This window comes from Barbus barbus (assembly GCF_936440315.1).
Source record: "Barbus barbus genome assembly, chromosome: 45".
Taxonomy (NCBI): domain Eukaryota; kingdom Metazoa; phylum Chordata; class Actinopteri; order Cypriniformes; family Cyprinidae; genus Barbus; species Barbus barbus.
This window is the reverse complement of record NC_136723.1, coordinates 6245252-6269892: the sequence shown is the minus strand read 5'-3', so window position 1 is coordinate 6269892 and position 24641 is coordinate 6245252. Positions and strand designations below refer to the sequence as shown.

Sequence of the window (24641 nt, the reverse complement as noted above, 5' to 3'; positions counted from 1 at the left end):
TGGCGGGTCATTGCCTGCACCCTGTTGATGGAGGTGCTATAATCCTTGGGTAGGCGAGATGGCATTTATCTGTTACACACTGCTGCTGTTTGCCCGCATTGCTGTCATTTATATGTCATGTGCGGCTCGGTTTATGTTCTCTGCAGTTCTTTTTTGCTTGTGGCTAGAGGCAGACAGCGTTGCTGGAATGTTTTAAAAAACAGAGGCTGAATTATAGCAGGCCACCAACATAGATGATGATACAAAGATGAAACAGAAATTCCCAGAAGTACCGCTGCTTTGCTTTTATGTAAATAAAGTTTATGTTCTCGGTTTACAGGATATTCCGATAGGACATTCTTAAGGCACTGACTGGAGAGTCTTATCGGCTATTTGAATAGATGTTCAAATTTTCCTGGCAAATGTATGTATCCGAAGCCGTCCCAAATATTCGGGCCTGAGCATTTTGAAAGGTAAAACTAAGGCTGTGCAATTAATCGCATGCGATTCTCATGCGTATCTCGTCAGTAAAGCCGGTTCCTTGATTAGCAGTAAATCTCCATCACCTGTTTTCACGGAGCCGGCTTTACTGACGAGATGCGCATGAGAATCGCATGCGATTAATTGCAGAACCCTATAGGTAAAACTATACATTGATGAGGTACCTAAAAAACATATCCAGGTCACGGTTTACCCCATAATTATGCAAAAATAAGACTTTAAATTTTGCATAAACTAAAGCCGGAGATTAGCATTTTGCCATCATTTCATGATCATTTCCCCACAAGGTTTAATCTCTGTAATGACATTTTCATCATATGACAAATTTTAAGTGTTCAAAAGTTGAGGGTCGGTACAATTGTGTGATGTTAAACATTTTGAAATATGATTATAATTTAAAACAGCTATGTGAATATATTGTAAAATGTAATTTATTGCTCTGATCAAAGCTGAATTTTCAGCATCATAACTCCAGTCTTAGGTTTCACATGATCCTTTTGGGGGAAAATAGGACCTGGATATGTTCTTCATGAGGTTCACCCATCAGGATTTGCTGAAGGTGTCAACTGTGTTCAACGGTAATGAAGAGGTTACCGTAGACGTGATGGAAACACAGGGTGCGTCCCCTGATAATACATACTTATCTTTGTTGCTGAGCACTGCCACCGTATAATTACTGTGTTTCTATTTTGCATCGTGACTTTAGCACAAAGCTTTTGATCAAATCACTGATGCTTTTCTAATGAGGAGCTTTTCCAGGTGTAGCTGCTCTGTGAAATAACCCATTTACCATTGGATAATTGTGCTCTGCTGTTGGAAGCCATCTGTCAGAGCTCCTAAATTAAAAATGAAATTGATCTGGCGTATAATATACAATTCCAGGACCTACCCTGAACAGAAAGTCCAGTCCCCTCAATCTCTTGTGATTTATATTGTAGTTGATTGCTAATAATATTAGACTTGCATTGCTTTTGTTTGTATGAATCTAATCTAAAGGCAGTCCAATATTTTAAACTTTGGTTCTGGCAATGTTTTCTCATTCATTTTGTCTATGTATTATTAAAAATAAAGAAAATAAAAAATTCTTTACTGAGTATTTAAAAAGTACATTGCAAATGATGCAACTTAATCAGCTTTGTTTTCTGGGTCTGTTTTTAATGTATTTTCATATTGGACCTTTATTGTATTACAGTAAAAATGCTAGACATTGTTTTTTTTTTTTTATCTTAAGCAGTACAAATTTATAAACAGTAGTATAAATACTACCATAAATCCTTGCACTTGCATTTTCTGGGTCAGTTTTGGGGCCTTTTTAACATTTATATATCAGAATTTTTATCCCAGTTAACATGTAGTGTATGTAACTAGCTAACTTAACCAGCTAAACACTCTCTAGCTTGCCTGTGCTAGTTTGCAAAAACTCACATGACCCTTCTCATTCTGCTCTCTCATTTCCATTTTTAGAATTGTGCCTCAAAGAAAACACCCCTGCACAATAACACACAAATATAAATCCAGACATTACTTTTTCAGTCAATGAACTTCTGCGTTATGTTTTAGGTGAAAATAAAAGTGATGATTCATTGTTTCCTGAGATCTACACAATAATCTGTAGACTTTCGCAGTGAGTCACCTCGCCAGCGAATGAAGGTTGAGGTTTCTGCAGTTCATTCCACCGATCAAAGTTTAGTGCAGACTCTAGTGTTGATCGAGGTGGATACACCTCCGCTGCTCTTTCTGTGGGATTCGAGGCGTGACGTGAGAATGGAGATGATGGGGTGCATTCAGATGGGACATTCTGCTCTATTTTCCGTCACACAGCTGTTTGAGCAGCACAGATGTTGATTCCTCCTCCAGCTGCTGCTCCTTGTAGGGTTGAAGAAGTGGTTCCCCTCTTTAGGAGCTTTCTTTGTGAATTTTCAAGTGAGGGATATTTTATAAAGCCTCTGCTGTGAAGGAATCTAGAAAATCTAGGATCTAGAAAATCTCCTTTTTAAATCACGTCATCTTAACCAGTTTCCAAACCAAGGAATTTCCTTGTCGGCACTGCACGTGAAACTACTACTGACGCCACACAATCACAACCAATCAGATGCTTTGATATAGCTTTGACACTTTTAGGAACTTTTTCACTTATTTTAGCCAAAGTAGAAATGGGTAGCATTATATTTTGGTATACCATATCAATTATCAGATGACATTTATTGATACTGCACAATGTTGGATGTTTGCGCATGCTCATTTCCCCTATTTTTCCATTTAGAAGATGAAAGAAGGAAATCTAACGCAACCTTAAAGTGAATCTTTATGAAAACTAATGATTAAAATTCGTCATATCCATATTTCACAATGTACATTGTAATGCTATGCCCAAATTAATTTTGTATTCCTTTTAAACAATTGATTTTTAGCTTTGATTGTTTTAATTCTAATTTATTAATACAAAAATATTAAACATTAATTTATTACATTTTTAGTATAGCTGTACCATGGACAAAATTATCAGTATCAAGGTTTACAATTAAAATTCAGCTTGTAGGATGTTGGCCTTATAAATTTAAGCTTTTTGTATTTTTATTTATTATTTATTGAAGTAGATTCCAGGATATCAATTTATTTGTAAAGTGAAATATCTCTTCTTGACTACACAAGCCAATTGTGCATCAACATTATTGGATGAGTTTTCTATGTGGAAATGTTTCCCAGTTCTTTAATTTAAGGCCTAATCAGATCAAAACAAGAGTAAATGCATCTTTAATTTCACTTCAGAGACATTAAATAGCTTCCCTCTTTTAAGCAGATGGCATAAAGCTTTTGCCATATGCAAGAGGAAGTCTAATTTTCAGCCAGTTCTAGCTTTATTAAAATTGCTTCATGTCCAATTAAATCATTCCAAGGCTCTCAAATTCAAGTGCATGGGGTATAAATGAAAAATAATGAATTGCTTTCAACAGACATGCCAACAGCAAGAGTCTCTTCTTTCACAACATGTTTATTCCTGACTTAATTCCTGGGTTTTGCAGGCGTTCCATGGAACTACAATTTGCATATTTATTTTTGACTTCTGTGGATGACGGATTTGCCAAGACACCTACTTTGAGATTTAGTCCACGAGATTGAATCTGTCAGAACACATGAGCATCTCTAGGGCAGTAGGTCCTCTTTTTCAGCATGTATGTCAAGCGTCACCATCACTCAGTCTTGCCTGTACAGGCTCATAGCCAAAGGTATGACTTTTTTCACTAAAATAAAAATTTAAAATCCCATCATCTGCCAATACAGAATTCTAATGATTATTTTTTGTTCAGTTTATCTGTCTATTTAATCTCCATTTTTGGTGCAGTTTGCCATGTAAGGTACAGAGAGAATGATAATTTAGTGCTTGAACGGCTATGGCTGAAGCTTGTAATATGAGATTTTGTTGGCTGGGTGTTATTGCAATATTATGTTTATTAACAACACCAATTTCATCGGTTTGACTCCCAGGGATGCTTGCATTAATAAATCGAATAATCATTTTTTACAGTGTAGTGAACATAGGTACACAAAGTTGTAAATAAAGATTGGAGTATGTTTATGAAGAAATTACTTTCAGTCTATCTGCTTCAAAAAATCATGTTAAGTTTAATATTACTTGCCATTTGTATTTATTTGTTAAATTTACTATCAATTTCTGAGTGAAAATTGTTTCAATGCCATTTTGTTTTCTCAGTATAATTGCAAATGGATAAAAATTAAAAGTCAACAAATGAAATTGATTACTGTTCCACAATTATTTGCTATTTATTCTCATTTTAAGCATTTTCTTGTACCTTAGGCCCACTCAGAATCAGAATAAGACTGTAGATTTATTTATTAATTTAGTCATTTGGACATCAACCATTGACACACATACAGTGCCCTCCAAAAGTATTGGAACAGTAAAGACAAAATTGCTCTGTTGGCTGTGGAGTCAAGACATTTACAAATATGATTAAAAGATGAATATGAGACAAAACTACAGAATGTCACATTTTATTGTTTATTAAATTTTGTCTTTACTGTTGCAATACTTTTGGAGGGCACTGTTCATTAAATATTTTAGCTGGTTATGATGACTGTGTATGCTTTCAGCTACTAATAGGGGTGCATTGTTCAGATGAACACATACATTACAACACAATTTGTTCAAGTTTTTGCCCAAGTTGTAAAGGTTGTATTGCAGTGAGTGGGATCCAAATGAACCGCCAAGTGAATCTGTGCTTAAGAGAGAGAAATTATATTTTGAATATTAGTAAATGTGCCGATCAGCCCAGGCTCCCAGGAATGTTAAATGACGCACAAAAAAACATGTGGAATGTGATCTGGATCTGGATGTAATGAGGGCCAGATGTTCAGCTGTTAAGAGCTGTTCAGATTTATCACATTTCAAATCTGTCTTCAGTGTTCACTTACCAAAATCACACTCTCAACTAAGCCACTAACAATGCTAAATGTGCATCTTAAATCATCATTTTAACAATGTTTCTGCGTGCCAATTTATCCAGGTGTTTGGTTAACCTCCGATCAAATAATTTCCGGCTTTCATACTTATGTGCTGATTAATACCATCTGGTTTTACTTGTTCTTAAATAATCTAATGTTTATGAATGACATTCAGGAACACTTTTCCCAACAATATGGGTCACTGATGGAAGAGAATCAGATTTCTCTTTTACCGTCACACGGCTGATTTGAGCGGTGGCTTTATTTTGCATCACAGTACTCAGAATTACTGTGTGTCATGGTGGTTTGTTTGTTCGCTCTCTGTGTTCTGTTGAAAGACACACCTAACCAGTACATTGTTGTCTGGTATGTCACTCCCCGTTTGGCATCAGCTGAGCTTCAGCTTCCTTCCAGAGCCGGAAATAGTGTTTCTTTGGCTGCTGGAATAGATGCCCGGACCTCTAAATTAGCTCTGGGGTTTAGAAAGTGAGAAACACTGATTAGTACAGACAGCGGAGGTCAGGAAAATGGCTGTAGGTGACCCGTGCCTTTTCTGGTGTTATTACTCCATTTACTTTAGAAACAATGGTCTTCCGCCTTTTATTAGCACTTTTGTGTTTGGTAATAAGAGCTAACCAATAGTATATGAGAGTTATGTAATCTGATGACCAAACTTTTGTCATGGTAATCCTGTGCCAACCAAAAACAACAAAGGCATAAATGTTTACAATATTAACAATAAATATGAAGCATTTACATTAATGAAAGGATTTAAGATATTTGATGCAGAGACTTCTATTCTTTTTTGTCTATTTCAAATATCAGTCAATTTGATTCTCTGTTAACAAATTTGATACCACAGTAAAAATGATTTTGCTAATAGGTCTGTGACTGGCAGATTTTTAACAACCGCGGCGGTTAGTAGTGTTTTTGTTGAAGTTGGGTTGGTGGGTGTATTATTTGCGCAGTGTATTCGCAATGTACAAAATATGCTTTTAATGTGATTCAGACTTAAAAATGCATTACAATAGATACAATACAATGTCTTTAAACATGAAAGTAGAGTGTAATTGTTTCCTCACATAGATAAATGTTTCATCATATAATCTGGCTAAGTGAAGAACAGAAGTTTATCGGGACTTTCCCTCACTACTGGTTCTGCTTCATTTCTTCGTTCTTCTTATATTGGATTTTATCTTAAGTCTCAATTACAGTCTTCCGCTACAGCGCCACACTGGTCAAACTGTGTTATTGCAGCCTTTTTGTCGCAAGCTCAAACAACTATTCACCAATGAAAATATTTGTCTACATTTTTTTGTATTGTCGAAGCTGTCAATAATGTCGACTAATAATTTCTGCCATAATAACAAGTACAAACTGTAATGATTTTGAATGTGATGAGAGATAGAGTGAAACCCAATAATATTTCTATAAAATATCCCCTGTGCACAATGTAACACATCTATTTAATAAAAAAAAATATATATATATACAGTATATAAATTAATAGAAATAAAATGTTCAATGACAAATTAGTCCAAAAACAATAAAAAAAATCTAGTTAAAATGCAAGTGCCATTTTTTTTTAACTATACAATTTTAATGTAACTGCTTGAAAATGTACTTGATAGTTATACAAAGTCATTTTTATTTAAATCTCGAATGCATGTTACAATTGAAACATTTTTAATCTCCAGAATGTATGTTTTACTGATTTTTGCAGTGATTTATAAATAATAATAAAAAAATTGACTAAACAAACTAAGGTTGTTTGAATTGCATTTGTTTTAATGGTATCTACAGTAATTAATTTATTAACATCCCTAAACACGAGCACTTCTCTTTTGCTGTTTTCGACACACAAATGTAACGAGATCTAAGATGAATGTTGCACTCTTGGATTTCCCTTTGCTTTCCATTTCACCTCTCTCTGACGCCAATATTCATCTGTCATATTTCACAACCTCATGTTTAGTCTCTGACGCTCCCTCATGTGGGACGGGCTGATCTTGACACAGTTCATCAGAGGCGCTCCTGATTTCTTGCGCTGGATGTAAATTGCAGGGGCTGCAAGTCTATAAATGATTGAATGAGAGGCTCTCGGTCTTTCAGCGCAGCACTATTACCCCGGTCGGGGGTTACTGTCGCATACCCGCATCTCTGAGAGCACAGAAAAGGCCCTTTGTCTTTGGGCTCCCGTGTCCCGCGCCATAGCCATGGCAACATGGTGGCTGTGGAGTATTATGAGGTGGCCGGAGGGGGACGGGTGTCTCTTGTCAGAGCGCAGGCCTGTTCTTTCTCACTTTGGCCCTGGTGCGACTCCAAGCCTCAAACTGCCTTCCCTGAATGCATTTGTTATGTGGCCTGCCACGCTTTCTTTGCCGCTCAATTCAGTCGAGTGCTGGAAGTTCAGTGCTGTCAGCTCAGATCAATAGAAAATCCAGAGAAGCTTTGTGGATCCTATGAGTTTCCTGATGCTTTATAGGGGACATATTCAGCTCCTTGATACTTTTTTTTTTTTTTTTTTTTTTTTTTTCTTTCTATTTTGGGTGTTTCATTAGTCTATTCTTTTTAGCTTATGAACTAAATAGTGAGCATATGGGAAAGTTGTGCCACTTTTTTGTTAATTTATTTGTAGAAATTATGAAATGAGAAGGAAGCATCTGTAATTAATGGCTTACAATATTGGTTATACCAACTTGCATATGAGTTTTAAACTTTTTTTTAAATATATTTTTAGTTTAAAGTTCTTTTTGAAATAAATTGTATTATTTAATAAGTTACTTATTTTATATGTTTATGAGTCGCACCGTATGATGTTTTTATGACAGCCTGAACTAACTTTGCCATATCAATTTATCTGATATGTTTAGAGATTTTTATCAATTCTTGACACAGTCTCTCCACGTGCACCACATGACTGATTTAGAGGATAAAAAATTCTCAAATATTTTTCATATTTTAACTTTTTTTAATATTTTTTTCTTTAAAAAAAAGGTCAAACCACTTGTCAGTTTTTAATGAGCCTGTTTTTATTATTATAATGGAAAGATGGTTGTTGACGTCATGCCTCAAAAATATCTGAATGGATTAATTTAGAAATTTTAAATATTCATATTCATAAACGCATTCATCATATAAAAGGTGTATTCAAGTTGTGTGTGCAATGAGAAGCATTTGTATCATCTGGTGAATTTGTGAACGATGTACAGTGTAAATGATTTGCACACAAAAAAATCTGTTTAATAATTACTATATATTACATAATAAATATCATAATGTTATGTTAGATATTATATATTATAATATTTTTTGGCTGCACATTAATTGCATTTTCTTAAATCCTGTTTTGACTGAACTGATACCTGCCTTGAAGAAAAATGACTTTGACGTGAAGAAAAAACTGTTAAGCATAGTGCGTATATAATTACCTATTAATACCTTACCTAATATCATCTAGAAGATTAAAGGGGCAACACACAATACCCCTCTCTTCCAGCGTTGTTTCCTACTAAATGCACCCTTACATGTATGGATATTTGCATGCTCGTGCTCAAGCTGACTCATTCTGACCAGGGTATGATATTGCTACCTTCAGTCAGCTAGATAATGTTCTAATCATCAAAATGCCTTGAAATGATACTTATCCAATATCAAACATGTAGTGACCGATAATGCTGTTAATATGAAACTTTTATAGCGTAGTACTTCACACAGTACAAAGTTAATGACTAAGCTGTAACTATTTAACCCAGATACAGCTACTCAGTGCAAATAGTCACTCTTATTTTTCATTTTATTTTAATGAACAATTTTTAGTAATTATCGTTTTTGCTTAATTTTTTATTTTTTTTCACCATCTTACTATTTGTTAATGTATCTTTTAGACTTTAATGTACACTACTTTTCACAAATTTTGGGTCAGTGAGATGATTTTTTATTTTATTTTAAAGAAATTAACACTTTTATTAAGCACGGACACATTAAATGGATCAAAATTGTAAATACATTGATCACAGTTTTCAGCATTGATGATAATCAGTGAAGACTGGAGTAATCATTCTGGAAATTCAGCTTTGCATCACAGGAATAAATTAAATTTTAAAATATATTCAAGCAGGTTTTTTAAACTGTAATAATATTTCACAACAGTACAGTTTTTATTGTATTTTTGATCATATAAATGCAGCCACACAAGAAACTTTTTTTCAAAAACAATAAAACTTTAAAAAACGTGTTATGATTGGCCTACCTCTTTGCTGTGTGTGTAATGAATATATTAATGTCTTTTCATGATATATATATATAACAGACGGATTTATCGGCAGCCATTATTTGGCCAATTTGATCTCCTCACAGCAGTAAAGAGCTTGTGCAGCACTGTGGGTAACTGAATAGCATCTTAGAAACAGCCAGCGTTTATGAACTGTGTGCCTCTATAAGTGTATTATTGTGCCATAATAACATGAGTTGCTCAAAATTGTTTCTGCCTTTTTCCACAGTATGAAATTCTTCTGTGTGTCCAAGACCATGACGATCCAGCCATTGATGTTTGTAAAAAGCTGCTGGGCAAATATCCGAATGTTGACGCCAGGTTATTTATAGGCAAGTATTGGATGATAATCTCACCCTTTCCATGTGAAATGGAGCCAATAATACAGAAAGCTCAGGCAGTGTTGTGCTGAGGTGCATTTCTCGTCCCTCGTGGATTCCGCTGTCTTCGACAGTTTTGTTTCGTCGTGTGCAGGGAAATGGCAGGTCTCTGAGGAGCCCCTTAAGAGGAACGCGGAGACCCGCGTGTGCGCCACAACTCAGCTGTGTATACGCAAATGTAGCTCTTGGAGTGGATATTGATTCTTGCTCATTAGGAACAGCTGGTGACTGGAGCAGGTGTCTCTCTAGGGTCCTGTTATCCAGCCCGCTGCCTTCAGGCGGTGTGTTAAGGCACAAACAGTCAGGGGAGACGGGCTGTCCAGGAGATGTCATCTGCTGCTTTGTATCAAGCTGAAGCCATGTTAGAAAACATGTAACGTCTGCAAGGTTGTGTTGCTTTAAACATCTCCGAGTCGCTTACGCCACCAGCCAACCAGACGGAGGAAGAGCGTGCTTTGTGAAATGCATTAGTGCGCTCAGAGGCCCTGCGCCATATGATCTTTAGGTGTTCAGTCCACAAATAAACATCACATCCATAAAGAGGATTTAAAGAGAGTCTGCTATATTGATGGACGCTAGACCTGTTACAATTTATGTAATGGCTTGATCACTCTTGCATTTTTTTTATTTTTTTTTATTATGTTTATATTTTTAAACTTCTATCAATGTGCATTTTAATTTCAAATCAAATTATTATTAATAATTTCCAGCCATAGTTTTTATTGTAATTTGAAGTGGAACAGTATGAGCATAATTCAGGTTCACGTTTGCATATTTCATTGGTTTAATTGTTAATTTGTTATCTAAAAATGTATTTTAATACATTTTTTCCTCTTTATCTTGTTCTAGGAGGTAAGAAAGTTGGCATCAATCCAAAAATAAATAACCTCATGCCAGCTTATGAAGGGGCAAGGTACGAACTCGTCTGGATCTGTGACAGTGGCATTCGAGGTGAGTTTGCCCACATTATCATCTAAAACCGACCCCTTTAAACAGACTATCAAATCTCAAAGTGTAGAATACACTTCTTTATTACTTTTTTTCCTGTAAAAAGAATAACATGACCATGAGATTCTCCTCTGAATAACTATGATCTAATATCAACAGTGAAGCCAGACACTCTCACTGATATGGCTAATCAGATGACGGAGAAGGTGGGACTGGTTCACGGTCTTCCTTACGTGGCAGACAGACAAGGATTTGCCGCCGCATTGGAGCAGGTCAGTAGCCTTTACTAGTGACCTTCTGAATTCTTTGTCAGGACAGTGTTGGCCGTCTGGATTTGGCTCCGGAAAGATCTGGTTTTATGAAATGCTTGTGAACACATCATTGCTATTGTGTGCTGGAAGAAGTGCTGTTCTGTCCTGTCACACTGCAGTAAAACTGATAAGTTGTGGTTCTGTTGCTAGTAGAGACTTGAAATGGGACACCATATGTTGTAGTTCCTCTGTTCCTCCAAACTTTAAAGCTCTTTTGCCAAATCAGTACAATATTAAAATTCATTAACTGCTGAAAATATTGGTTTATTTATGATGTTTTTGTAAGCTCCAAGTAAAATCGAATCACTAATCGTCACTCAATCAAATAAATGTTACATGTGACGGATGAGCTATAGACGTTACAAAAAACAGTCAATATATCAGCATGTTATATTGACAGCTCTGCTAATAAATAGTGTTTACGCACGTAATGCGATTGTTAATGCCTCAAATCTTCCGAGATTAATTATGTGAAGTATAAACACTGTCCCATGTGAAATCTTGCAGGTTTATTTTGGAACGTCACATCCTCGTTCCTACATCTCTGCCAATGTAACAGGAATCAAGTGCGTCACGGGAATGTCATGTCTCATGAGGAAGGACATCCTGGACCAAGCGGGCGGGCTGATTGCGTTTGCCCAGTACATCGCTGAAGATTACTTCATGGCCAAGGCCATCGCAGACAGGTTTGACAGACTTATTAAATATCCGTACAGTGAAAATGCCTTTTGATATCACACTCCATTGGGTTATATTTTTGCATTGTCTTTAAAATCAATAAATAAACTATGATTCTGTTATTCACTCACCCTCATTAAGTTCCAAAACTCTTGATTTCTTTCTTCTGTGAATCAAAAGGAGATGTTTAGCAGAATGTTTACGCTGCTCTTTTCCATACAGTGAAAGTAAAGGCTGTCAAGCTGCACCGATCAGCGTTTTTATATCACTTGACACACTATTATAGTTTTTTGTTTGTTTTAGATTTTTGTTTTTCACTTTAGGTTTAAAGTTTTAGTAATTTTTCATTTTTTAATGTTTATTTATTGTCTTTATTTTAGCACTTCACCTAAACTAAAGGACATTTCAAAATATTGCTTTGACAATTTTTGCTTTGTTCACAATTATTTTTTTCAAATAATATTTTTTACGGTTTTATTCTTAGTTTAATTATAACAACACTGCCAACAATTTCAAAAACATAATAAATGTATCATAAAACTCCATAAAAACTCTGCGTTTATATTCAAGCTTTCTGAAGCCATACAATAGCTTTGCGTAACTAACGCCATCAAATTGAATTAGTTACCCGTGTGAAATCTAATTCGCTTCCATGTATATTCAGTTATAAGACATTGAGGTTTATAATGATTACCGGTTTCAGTTTTGATCTTTTCTTTATCAAATAATTTGAAGTCATACAATAGCATTTAGTATGTCTTTCATTTATTTATATGCAGAAATTGAGTTACCATTCATAGCTTGACAGTCTGGTTTCCCTATGCTTTTATTGTGTGGAAAAGATCATCTCAGGGTCATATGGGTGTGGTGCAGCTTGACGGTGAATAAATCATAACCAAATGTTTTGTCTTTAATGAAAATATTCCTTTAATATGTGTTCAGCATCTTATCTCTCAGCCTCGGCTGAAATGTCCTTTATTTGCCAGTGCAATGATGTGGTGTTTCTCTTACAGAGGATGGAAATTTTCCATGGCAACGCAGGTAGCCATGCAGAATTCTGGCTCGTACTCCATTGCACAATTCCAGTCTCGCATGATCAGGTACGCCGGTTCTTCATCAGCTTTTTATGTTCGCTAGTGAAACCAATCTCTTTTCCTGATGGGGCCACCTCTGGCGCAGTGATGGGACTGGGTTATTTTTGTTGCTGTTCGCAATTTTCTGATAGGATTCCTGCCTTTTAAATGACATCATAGTATGGAGCATATCTTATATAATAGATTTTGATATGTTTATCAGAAGAAGTTATCCAACTGTAACACATGATGTTGTTTTTGTGGCTTTGGATGGTACCAGTTCGCGTTTTGTGGTGCAAAAAAACTGCTGAGCTAATGTCATTGTTATCTGCTCTTGCTAGATGGGCCAAACTGAGAATCAACATGCTGCCGGCCACCATCGTCGAGCCCATCTCGGAGTGCTTTGTAGCCAGTCTTATCATCGGCTGGGCCGCCCACCATGTGTTTCGCTGGGACATCATGGTGTTTTTCCTGTGCCATTGCCTGGCCTGGTTCATTTCGGATTACATCCAGCTGAGAGGAGTTCAGGTGAGACACGACACACAGCAAACTTCGGTCACACTTTGTTTTAAGGTCCAATTCTCGCTATTGACAAACCATTAACTATGACTTTTGATAGTTATTAATAGTTAATAAGGTGGTTGTTAAAGGTGCCATAGAATGCATTGATACAGTATTTTAAATTGTTCTCTGATATCTACACAGAAGGTATGTGGCTTAGGTAAGGGCAAAAAATCTCCAGAAACGATTTTACATGTCCATTTACAACCCTAGGATTTCTCCCTAGAATGAAACGGTCTGTTATTGGCTTATTTGGCAGGGTCATGAATAATAATGAGCTCTGCTCTGATTGGCTGTTTCACAGTACTGCTCAATGTTGAGCTCTGCTCTGATTGGCTGTTTCACAGTGCGGCTCATCAGCAAGAAGGAAGCACAGGGAGGAAAATATATATTTAAATACTTTCTCTCGCAGTTATATCGTCGGGTAATTATACTGTATATAAAACGCGGGCATCAGGGAGCCGTTATTAATATGCGAGGCATTGAAACTGCTTTTGAACGATCCATCGATCGCGTTATAGTTCACTTTCAAGAGACGCGATCACACAAACTATGTTTACATTATGGAGCAACAGTACTTACCACACATTTCACAAGATCAGATGCTTGTCAGTGGTGCTCAGGATCTGTAAGTCATTCGCCATCATCCTCATCTCTCCTTACTGAGAGTGAAATCTTATGTACTGTAACAGGCTACCGCTAGCAAGGAGCTAACCATGTCCATTTAGTGGCTCGCGTTATTTGCTTTCTGTGCCTTTCTGAATACAGACACCAACCCATCCCTGCACTTCACACCCCCTGCACGGCCTGGAACATAACATTTATTGTGTTATTTCCGCTGTTGTCCGCGCTTGTTTATTTACAATACCTGCAGAGCTTCTGATGGTTCGGCCGGCTTAGAACAAGGGCGGGTTTATGCAAATGTTGGGGGCGTAGTGATCCCGACTGTTGCGTCACAGTCGGTGTTATGTTCTGATTCGCCTGTTTTTCAGTGGTCTTTTTTAATCACGAGATTTACATATGAAGGAGGAAACTATGGTGTTTGAGGCTCACTGTATGTCATTTCCATGTACAGAACTGTTATTATTCAAATATGCCAGGGTAAAGACAGTTTTTCATTCTATGGCACCTTTAAGTTAGGTATAGGGTAGGTTTAGGAATGTAGATTATGGTAATGCAGAATATGTGCTTTATAAGTACTAATAAACCGTCATTATTTTAATAATAGGTATGTTAATAAGCAACTAGTTAATAGTGAAAATTTAGTCCCTAAACTCAAGTGTTACCCAAACTTCAGCTCTGGCTACTTACAATAATTTTTGACGATCCAATCAATTCCCAATGGATAGAATCAAGCCTTGCTCTATTGTTTCTGGGTTGAATTGCAATCCCAACCTCATTCTGCTCAGAAATGTCACATTTCTGAAGTCTGACATCCAATCAACTGTGAGGAAATTTCATGAACCGGATGGTTTTCATTTTCAAGTCTTTTAAGCAAAAGCTGACCGAAGTTGTTCTTCAAAGCCATTTTATCTTGAACTGCAACATTTGTCAGTTCTTGTTGTAATTCTCCTTTTTCCTCAAAGGGCGGTCCTCCATCCTTCTCCAAGCTGGACTACGCAGTGGCCTGGTTCATCAGGGAATCCATGGCAATTCAGATTTTCTTGTCCGCTCTTTGGGACCCCACCATCAGCTGGAGGGCGGGACGCTACCGATTGCGTTGTGGAGGGACGGCAGAGGAAATCTTGGATGTTTAAACGGCACCGTGTGCCTGGGACTATGCACTGGTGTGAACATGGACACAGAACTGAGAAGATGTTGGCGCAGATGGACAAATGAACTGCTACTTTTTTTTGGGTTTTATTCCAGCTTCTGATAGTTTTTAACCTGTGACTTTAGCAAATAGATTATTTATGTCCTTGGTGCTTTTTTGTTTTCCTGTGCGGTCTCTTGACAATCGAGACCGTGTTCTAGATGAGCCAAAAGTTATGAAGAAGAGAACTTGTGTGGAAACTGTCTGTCGAAGAGGGCATCAGTAACCCTGAGAAAAATGTGTCTAAATGTAACTTTTTTTTTTTTAAGGTCCCTGCAACATGTTTAGTGGTGGTTGAACAACTCTGTATTTCGTGACACATCCATTTCATGAGTTTGGACGAACAGTACTGTTTTTAAAGGTAATAGAAGGGTGGAGAATGACTGAAGCCTTATAAAATGGCGCTAGCACATGAATGGATCACTTATCTCAGTGTTGCTCTCAACATATAGCACTCTTGCCATATTTGATACATTTTTGGACTTTTGAATGCTCGAAACGGATCCACTCAGGTCCATTTTATGTTTACTGGACAGAGCAATATCTTCGGTAGAGGTTATACATAGGGAATTGTGGCATACTGTCAACAACACTTGTACAGTCTTTGCATTCTCCCTGCAGTATTCGAGCACGAGGTTTACTCCTCAACAGGATATCTGCAGATTTAATCACATATCTTATGAAATTTAGTGCCATTTGAAGAGCAAGCGGTTTTATTGTTATAATTTTGGCATCTTTAACGCTTTTCTTCAAGGTCTTTATCTTCCCGTGCTTCGTTCTCTGCAGTAGTTGCTCTCGTACCAGGATCAGGGTTTGCTAAAACACATTTTCTGGCTTGCTGCTGTTTGTTTGAGATGCTGTCAGTATTTTCTTGATGTTTGACTGGATATAAGTGCATAAATTGTCCAAGCATTTCATCCAATGCCATTTCAGTTAGCGTTTAAAACAAATTCTCTTGATGTAAACAGTTTGCAAAGTTAAAGCGTACTCATTTTTTTTTTTTTGAGTTGAAACAATTTGGCATGAGTGAGTGTGTGTTCAATTTTATATATAAACATTTGCACTGATGCATTTCAAAATATGCCAGACGCACTCTACTCGTTCCCCATTAACATACTCTTACAGTCAAACAGTATTCACAAAACAATTGACATTCTTCTCCATCTTCCCCTTTTTTTCCACGGTTGTATCTTGAGGAACTGCTTGTTTCTGTTTCGTACTGCCAGCACTTTGTTGTTAAACTGCTCTTTCTGCATTTCCTCATTTCTTGACTCCTGCTGCAATGCGTTCATAAACCCATGCCAGCACTGGCAGTATTGTTTAACCGATATTCTACTCATTCACCTGAACTGTTCAACCCTTGTTGTTATTTTAAAACCATATGATGTGATTCACAAAAAAAGCTGTTGGCTTGAGCCGTGTGCACGTGTCTTCATATTCCATCAGCTGCCATTTAGGAAGTACTAAACACTGTTTTTGCCCAATGCCAACCCTCCATTGTTTGTGTGTTTGTTCTGGTGTTGATTTGTTATTTCTAATTTGAATACATCTGATTTTGTTCTATTGAACGCTTTGGGCTGACTGTTGGAAATAAACTGTGTTTTGTGCATGAGGCCACGAAATGAATGCCATTTGTTCGTAACATGGCAATTTAAGTATTAACAGTTGAGGATCAATCAATCAATTAGCAATAATCATATACATTATTAGTTTTACTCTATTCAGGCAAGCTTCCAAACCCATTTCTGTGTCCATTCGTGGTGTAATAAACATTTCAGATTTTGTTGACCATTACACATTGATCATACCTCAGTGGGTCTCATTCATGAAATATGAGTTTTAGGGAAATCGTTAAAAAAATACATTCTTACGTAAACTAATTTGGGAAACCATTACATTTAATAATTGATAAAACTATTTTGTAAATTGGTTTGAAAATATTCAGTTGAAGGTAACAATTTCGGTTTTTATTATTCAATTTGGTGTCGGTTTACGCAAACAAGGTTTTGCGAATTATTCCAATAATTCTTTAGTAAATTGTTGCATTGAATAATTTCATGAATCTTTGCATAATATAGATTGAATAATTAGTTAAAACCATTCTTGCGTAAACGATCGCATTGAATTTGGTGCTACAAAATATATAATAATGGTTTCAGGATAAGTTATTAAGAATGGTTTTATGATTGACTGAGAAATTGATTCTGCTTTTGAGTAAGGCCCCATGTGATGTAGTTCTGCACCATTAGTAAAACTGAATGTACCTTCGCATGAACATGTGACTAACAGGTTTTTTCATCGACTATCGGTAACGCCTGAAACACCACAATAGAAACTTTAGAGAATGGGAAAGCTGGTATTTTCTTGCAACTGTTCTTCAAGTTCCTCTCTTTGACTTTCAGCCGTATCTGCTTATGATATATATGTGAAATATTGTGTCAAACTTCACCTCATTTATGAAAAGTCTATGATGCACTGTATATCCCCCCCTTTAGACTTTTCCCCTCTTCGTGTGGCTGTGAGAGAATGTTGCTGACTGCGTGTTTGCAGAAATATTGCCTTTTTTGAGAAGTCAATTCTGAAAGGATTGTCTTATCGTAACGTTCTGTGGGGAACTGGACTTTTTTTTTCCGTGAGTGTACAGTTGTATGTTTGTCGGATTAACATGTTTTGTGAAAGACTGGTGACCCATATGGTGCCGTGTGGGAGTGAGAAAATGTGCGTTTAGTTAAAACAAGACAGAACGATTGAGAAATTCAGTCTGCATCAACTGGGCCTTATTTAATGGGATCTGAAACTATATGGTATTGAGCTGCCTAGACGGTTTAAAAATATCTTGAGACAAAGCCAGTTTGAGTTTAAGTGTCATATCCTGTGCTATTACTTTAGTTGCGACATTTCACACTTTTAAATGTTCTGTCTTTACTACAGCCTTGGACTCAAAGCGACTGAGAGAAACTACTGCTACATGTTTACCATACGGTCATCAGTCTGAGTAGAAAAAAGTCTAGTTGTGATCCACTGCTTTTATTTTATGTGCTTTAAAGTTGACAAAATGTAAAAAAACAGCATTTAGTTAAAAATAAATAAATATGTACAGTTTATTTATGAAGTTTGGTTGATATTCATTACATGCACTGCTTCCGAAGGCTTAATTTATCAACAAGTTGTAAATTTTTTTGTTATTCCCTACGAGTTTTGTTCGTTTTTCTGCAGTGTAAATGTATGGCTGGACAGACTTCAGTTTTTGAACTTTTGTGTTATTTTGTAGATGTTGTGTACTGTACTCTTGATGCTGAATGTGTAATCCACAGCTGGAAACTGTGTCATTACAGATCAATTAAAGCTTTATCAAGCAATATAAGAAGTGCATGTTTCCTCATCTCAATCTGTTATGTGTGATCCTCATTATTATGTTTAGAGTAGTTTTAGTAGTTCGTGGTTAGCTGCGTTAGCAATACAATAGTTTCTTTCAAAGCGATGGAAGTCAGTTCCCTGCCCCTCTGTCTGACTTCCTGTGTTTACCATTCATTCACCACATCACATGTCTGAAACTCTAAAATTCTAAATCATTCACAGGATCTAGGCATGACATTTTGACTTGGTATATCATTTTAAGTTCAAAGAAAGCTCATTTTATGGATGCTGATAAACAATGATGTACGTGCTAAAACCCCTGACCTTAAAAATTAGGCATATTGTGTTTAAGCTTCACTGCACTGTTGTTAAAGCCGGGCATGGCTTTAGTAGTGCATGATTACAGATTACATGATGATAAACTATTTAGTAACAAGGTTGCTCATTTTAGGTAATGTATCCTGACTACTTTTTATTTTGAATCTAACTTGGTTTAAACGTATCATATTGATATAAAAAAGCAAAGAGAAAGAAATGCATTCTATTTTTTGATATCAACGTCATAAAATGCATTAAACATTACATTAAATCAACTGAGGGTCTGGATATGATGATGATAACGGTGTTTAGTAACTTTAAAAAAAAGTAAAAATAGTCATATTTGTTTCATACATGGTCTAATTGCTTGAGAGATGCTAAATGGTATGACCAAGGCTGCATTAAGATCTCACTGGGCCCCGGGGCTATGACATACTGCAGGGCCCCCCATCACAATAATGATATATATAGCTTAAAATAGGATTTTTATCCAATCTAAATTTTTGATGCATAGGAGTTTTATCCAATCAAAAATTTTGATGCAGTGCAATATTTATAATCCTTGTTACCAATTTCAATATCACAATATAAAAAAATAAAAATACTAGACTAGGTAAAAACAAGCTTACTGAAGTCAAGTAAACAGTCATGAATTAGGCCGACAATAGAACAAAGAAATCGGCCTACAAACATTTAAAGCACTGAATAAGAAATATTATATTGTATCAAATAAATAGACTAGACATTATAGACAATAGTCTTTTCAATATACATTCTTATTTATTTTGCAAAAGTGATTCAGTCAAGGACAGTGAGTGATTTTCTTTCTAATATTTAATTTACATTATTGACACAAATGGCAAGAGCAGCTATATTAGGCTGCTTTAGAGAAATAGTTCACCCTAAAATTAAAGTTCTGTTATTGTTCTAAACCTGTATGAGTTTCTTTCTGCTGTTGAATGCAAAAGTATATATATATGGAACAATACTGGTAACCAAACAGTTTGTGGGTCCCCATGACTTCCAAAAAATAAAAAATCACTATTGGAGTCAACAGGGACCAGAAACTTTCTGGTTACGAAAATATATTTTATGTTGAGGGGAACAAAGAAATTCATACAGGTTCAGAACAACTTGAAGCTGAGTAAATAACAGTATTTTCATTTTTGGGTAAACTATCCCTTTAAAATCTCATTATATAATGCAGGATCTCATTTAGCCAACTAGTGCACATGCTTTATCTTTAACTATCAATGTTCATTTAAGAAACAAATGACTGTGTTGATGAGGAGATGGGCATAACTATATGTATTTAAACATTTAAGCACAACGTGCGAAAAATAACTCGTTTAATCAGCTGCACGATGCGCCCGTCTTAACGCATGCATTTACCAAAATTAATTCTGCTTAATTTCCCCGAACAGTTACATTTGTTTTTAAACCACAATGCTTAAAATGCGTTTAAATGAAAAGCTTACATTTACATCATAACGCGCAAAACAACATATTTCTACCGGGTTATCACTCAACCTAAGCGAATAGGTGGCCTATAGAGTTTGTTTAAACGCACAAAGCAATATACATCCATCAAGTTAAAGGGGACCTATTATGCAAAAATCACTTTATAAGGTGTTTGAACACAGTTGTGTGGCTGCAGTGTGTGAAAACAACCAGCCTATAATGGTAAAAATCCACCCACTCATTTTTTTTTATCTAATAAAAATCATAAACAGTCTCTCAAAAACAAGCTGTTTCAGATTCTCCCTCTGTTCACGTCACCGAGGGGAAAAAGTTCCACCCATTTGTGAAGCACTCTGCTCTATTGGCATAAACACAGCCCTGAGTGAGAAGCAGCAGTCAGACTCCACCATTACTGATTACTTGCTGTAGCTGCTGTCAGCGCCAAAGAGGCATTTCAAGTGTTGTGTTTTGGGATGCACTAACGAACAGCAGCTGAGGACACTGTGGTCAAGCTTCATTGTCTAAGGAAATGTCCCGGAAAAAATCGGTAAAGTCCACAATACGTGTAGGGATCAATACCAACGCTTCGTGCGCGAACGTCAGCTCCAGACAAACTAAGGCTACGTCCACACGAAGCCAGATTTCTCCCTATCCGATCTTTTTTTTTGCCTCAAATTCCGTAAACACGGAGTCGTCTCAGGAAATATCTGTGTCCACACGGAATCACTGAAAACGACTGAAAACGATGTAGTACACATGCCAGACCAATATGTGGTGCTGTAATTCTGCCACAGAGATACACAAAAAAACAGAGAAGAAGACTTGGACCATGTGCGTAAACCTTGCGCGCTGAATACAAACTAACACACAAAGCAGAAGATTTTGCTTTAATAAAACTAATGAGCTCAGTAGTTTCTGCAGCACGAACACAGGCACGTAGTCTGACATTGTTGTTGTTGTTGTCGCTGTTATGTGACGCAGCGGTGTCTGATTAGGGGCGAGACGTGGGCTGATGACGTCATCGTTTCAGAAAATATACGGATTCGCCGTCCACACGAAAACATGAAAACGGCGTTTTCAAATTTATCCACCCTGGGACCCGGTTTCAAAAATGATCGGTTTCACTCTTCGAAAACGCCGGTTTCGTGTGGACGAAACGCCTATACGGTAAAAACTTTATGCGTATACAGAGAAACGCGTCTTCGTGTGGACGGGGCCTAAGTATCACGCATTTGTTTTCTAAATTGCTTTTCTGAAAGAGCTTCTTGGCACTCTGTAAGGCTAATGATGCTAAAGTCAAGTCCAACTCTCTATCCATTAGGCCAAGACTGCCCTATACGAGTGGGACTTATAAAGTTTGTGATAGCATGCCATGCACCATGAGACCAGCTATGTTGTTATTTTTATCCTGCCATGCTCCCTATCTGTGTAATTCACAAACGCAAATTCATTATGCACAGTACAATCAGATGACTGACTTTGAAACAGAGTACGTTTTCTGTATAGATAACAGGCTTGTACTAATAGGGGAATGTTTATTTGCAAAGGCTAGCACTGCTAATGCGGAGCTTGAGCTCTTGAAGCTCCTTCTTCTACAGGAGCACCAGCTCATTTGCATTAAAGCAGCATACTCAAATACAGAGCGTTTTGGCTCACACCCTAAAAGTGGCAATTTTAACAAGATATAAAAAATTATCTGTGGGGTATTTTGAGCTAAAACTTCACATACACACTGGGGATATCAGAGACTTATTTTACATCTTGTAAAAAGGAGCATAATAGGTCCCCTTTAATAATCAAACTAACCTAAGATCTGTGGGGACGATAACGCTGTTTTTATCTGCTCCACAACTTCTACTCCATCATCACCTTTAGTAAAATAACCTGATAGCTGGGGATTTTACTTACTCATGTTTTCCCCTCTCGCACTTTTTTTTAGAATAGTTTACATTTTTACTTAATGAGGTTTGTTCTTTGCATGACCATTCCCAGATTATGCCAGAGCGAGGTGAAGAGAGTTGAATGCAGACATTAGGCGCAGCGATCATCTGATAGGTACGTGCACAGGTCGTTCAAAAGTAAAATATAGAATAAATGCATTTGATTGGTAAACCAAATTCAAACGTGACGTTTTAATCTCTAATTGTTATGGGAGGAACAGAGGAAACGTCCGGATCCATCTGCAGAGCTTTATTAATTAGCATGGTCAAAACAGACATGGCCAGTTCCCAGCAAACGGACATAGAAGAGCAATCCTAGAGCAAGCGGGGTCTTCGATCGGCGAACAATATCCAACAGGGCAAGGCAAAGAGAGATAATCCAGGTACATAGCATTAGTCCAGACAGGGGCAAACAGAGTCCGAAACAGCAAGGCAAAGGGTAGAGTGAGAGTCAATATGATGGAGAGGCGAGCTCTTGTGGCAGTTGGACAGAAGGCCACGAACCGGATTCATGACAGAGCCCCCCCAAAGAGCGGCTTCCAGACACTCCTAACTCAAAACAATCTAGGAGGGCGGTGGAGCGGAGTCGGAACAGGGGGAGGGACGGAGGGCCAGGTCCGTGAGGAAGTGGAGAGACCGGGGACTGAGGCCGAGCCGGCAGAGCAGAGCACCAAGGCGGAGCAGGGAACCAGGGCAGAACCAGCAGAGCAGGAAGCCAGGGCGGAGCCAACAGAGCAGGAGTCCACCAGGGCGGAGCTGACGGAGCAGGAGTCCACCAGGGCAGAGCAGACGGAACTGGAGCCCACCAGGGCGGAGCAGATGGAAGTGGAGCCCACCACGGCGGAGCAGAAAATCACCACGACGGAATGACCACCGTGGTGGAACAGACGGAGCAGAGACCCTTGGTAGAGACTGGGACCTAGGGAAAACTGAGACACACGAGACAGACAGAGCATTTATGGCCCCAAGGGCCAAGGCAGGGAACACAAAAAGTTAATCAGTAGTTTCCCTGGTGACAACTGAACTGGCAGCCAGTTCATAAACAGGCTCACTGACTGAAACTGAACAGGCTGACAATTCACACTCAGGCTCATTAGTAGAGACTGGACAGACAGATAATTCAGAATCAGATTTGATTGCAGAATTTAAACCAACTGACAATTCACAATTGGATGCATTGACTGGTACTGGATTGGCAGACAGTTCAGTGATTGAAGCTGGATAGACAAACTGTTCATAATCAGGTCCTTTGACTGTAATTGGACAGACAGACGGTTCATAATCGAGTCCATTGACAGTGACTGAACGGACAGACAGTTCATAATTAAAAGCATTGGTTGAAATAGGACTGGCAGATAGTTCACAATCAAGGGCATTGACAGAGGCTGAAGTGAGCAGTTCAGTGACAGAAACTTGCGAGACAGACAGTTCAAAATCAGACTTATTGAGGGAAACTGGACTGACAGGTAGTTCACAAACAGATTCATGGACTGATATAGGATAGACTGACAGCTCAAAATTAGTTGTATTAACTGAAGCAGGACTGGTAAACATTTCAGTCACTGAAACTGGGCAGACGGATGGTTCAACAACAGACTCAATGACTAAATCAGGACCGACAGATAGTTTAAAATCGATGGCAAGACAGATAGTTTAAAAGCATTAATGGCAACTGAACAGGCAGACTCATTGGTTGAAACTGGATAGACAGACACCTGAGAATCGAACTCATTGACAGAAACAGGATAACCAAACTGCTCATACTCTGACTCCTTGGTTGGAATTGGACAGGGTTAACAGAGCATACAGAAAGTTCATTTAAGGCTCCCATGGACGTGACTGGCTGGGATGAGAGTTCCAAAATGGTCCTTGCAGCCGCAATAGAACAGTCAGGGAGTTCACTGCAGAATCCTTGGATTTGTGACAGACAAGGCTGAAAGTTCAGAGACAGCTTCTTCAGCTGGGTCGTTACATGATAATAGTTCGTAATTGGCCTCTGTGGCCGGTTTGGGACAAGGCAAGTGTTCATGAGTGGCCTCCATAGCCGTGACAGAACAACCAGGAAGTTCACATACGGCCTCCTTGACTAGGACAGCACAGGCAGAGAGTTCACAGACGACCTCCATAGCCATGATAGGACAGGACGAGGATTTACAGACGGCCTCCATAGCCGGGACAGGACAGGAAGAGGGTTCACAGACGGCCTCCATTGCCGTGACAGGAAAGGATGAGAGCTGATAAGTGGATACCACTGACACCTCTGGAGGTTCTGCAGCGGTTGCCGCCACCTCTGGAAGTTCTACAGCAGTATCATAAGGAAACAGGGAGAGTTCAATAACGGTCTCTTCAACCACGACATTACAGGCTGAGAATGCATTGTTGGGGCACCACCACCATACAAGGAGTTGAAGCGAGTGTTTTGGTGTATGCAGCCCAAATACACCATAAAGCGATCCCCATTGTCGGAAGAGCTACAGATAGGGGAATCAGTTCAGGAACAGGAAGGTCTGAGAGCGCTGATTTAGGGATACCAGCTGCACTTGCTGACACCAGCGGTAGGTCCTCCACGCTGGATGTCAGTCTG

The 24641-nt window shown here is 37.9% G+C and overlaps 1 protein-coding gene across 1 annotated transcript in view; it reads left to right on the top strand.

Annotated features, from left to right (window-relative positions):
* Nucleotides 1–18351, top strand: part of LOC306864392 (ceramide glucosyltransferase) — a 28583-nt gene extending 10232 nt beyond the window's left edge. Inside the window, exons 3-9 of the mRNA XM_079408400.1 lie at nucleotides 9447–9549; nucleotides 10447–10548; nucleotides 10705–10817; nucleotides 11364–11542; nucleotides 12548–12634; nucleotides 12949–13135; nucleotides 14755–18351. Coding sequence (XP_079264526.1) covers nucleotides 9447–9549; nucleotides 10447–10548; nucleotides 10705–10817; nucleotides 11364–11542; nucleotides 12548–12634; nucleotides 12949–13135; nucleotides 14755–14925 — 942 coding nt within the window. The 3' untranslated portion in view covers nucleotides 14926–18351. The remainder of the gene's footprint in view (nucleotides 1–9446; nucleotides 9550–10446; nucleotides 10549–10704; nucleotides 10818–11363; nucleotides 11543–12547; nucleotides 12635–12948; nucleotides 13136–14754) is intronic.
* The last annotated feature ends 6290 nt before the right edge of the window (nucleotides 18352–24641 follow it).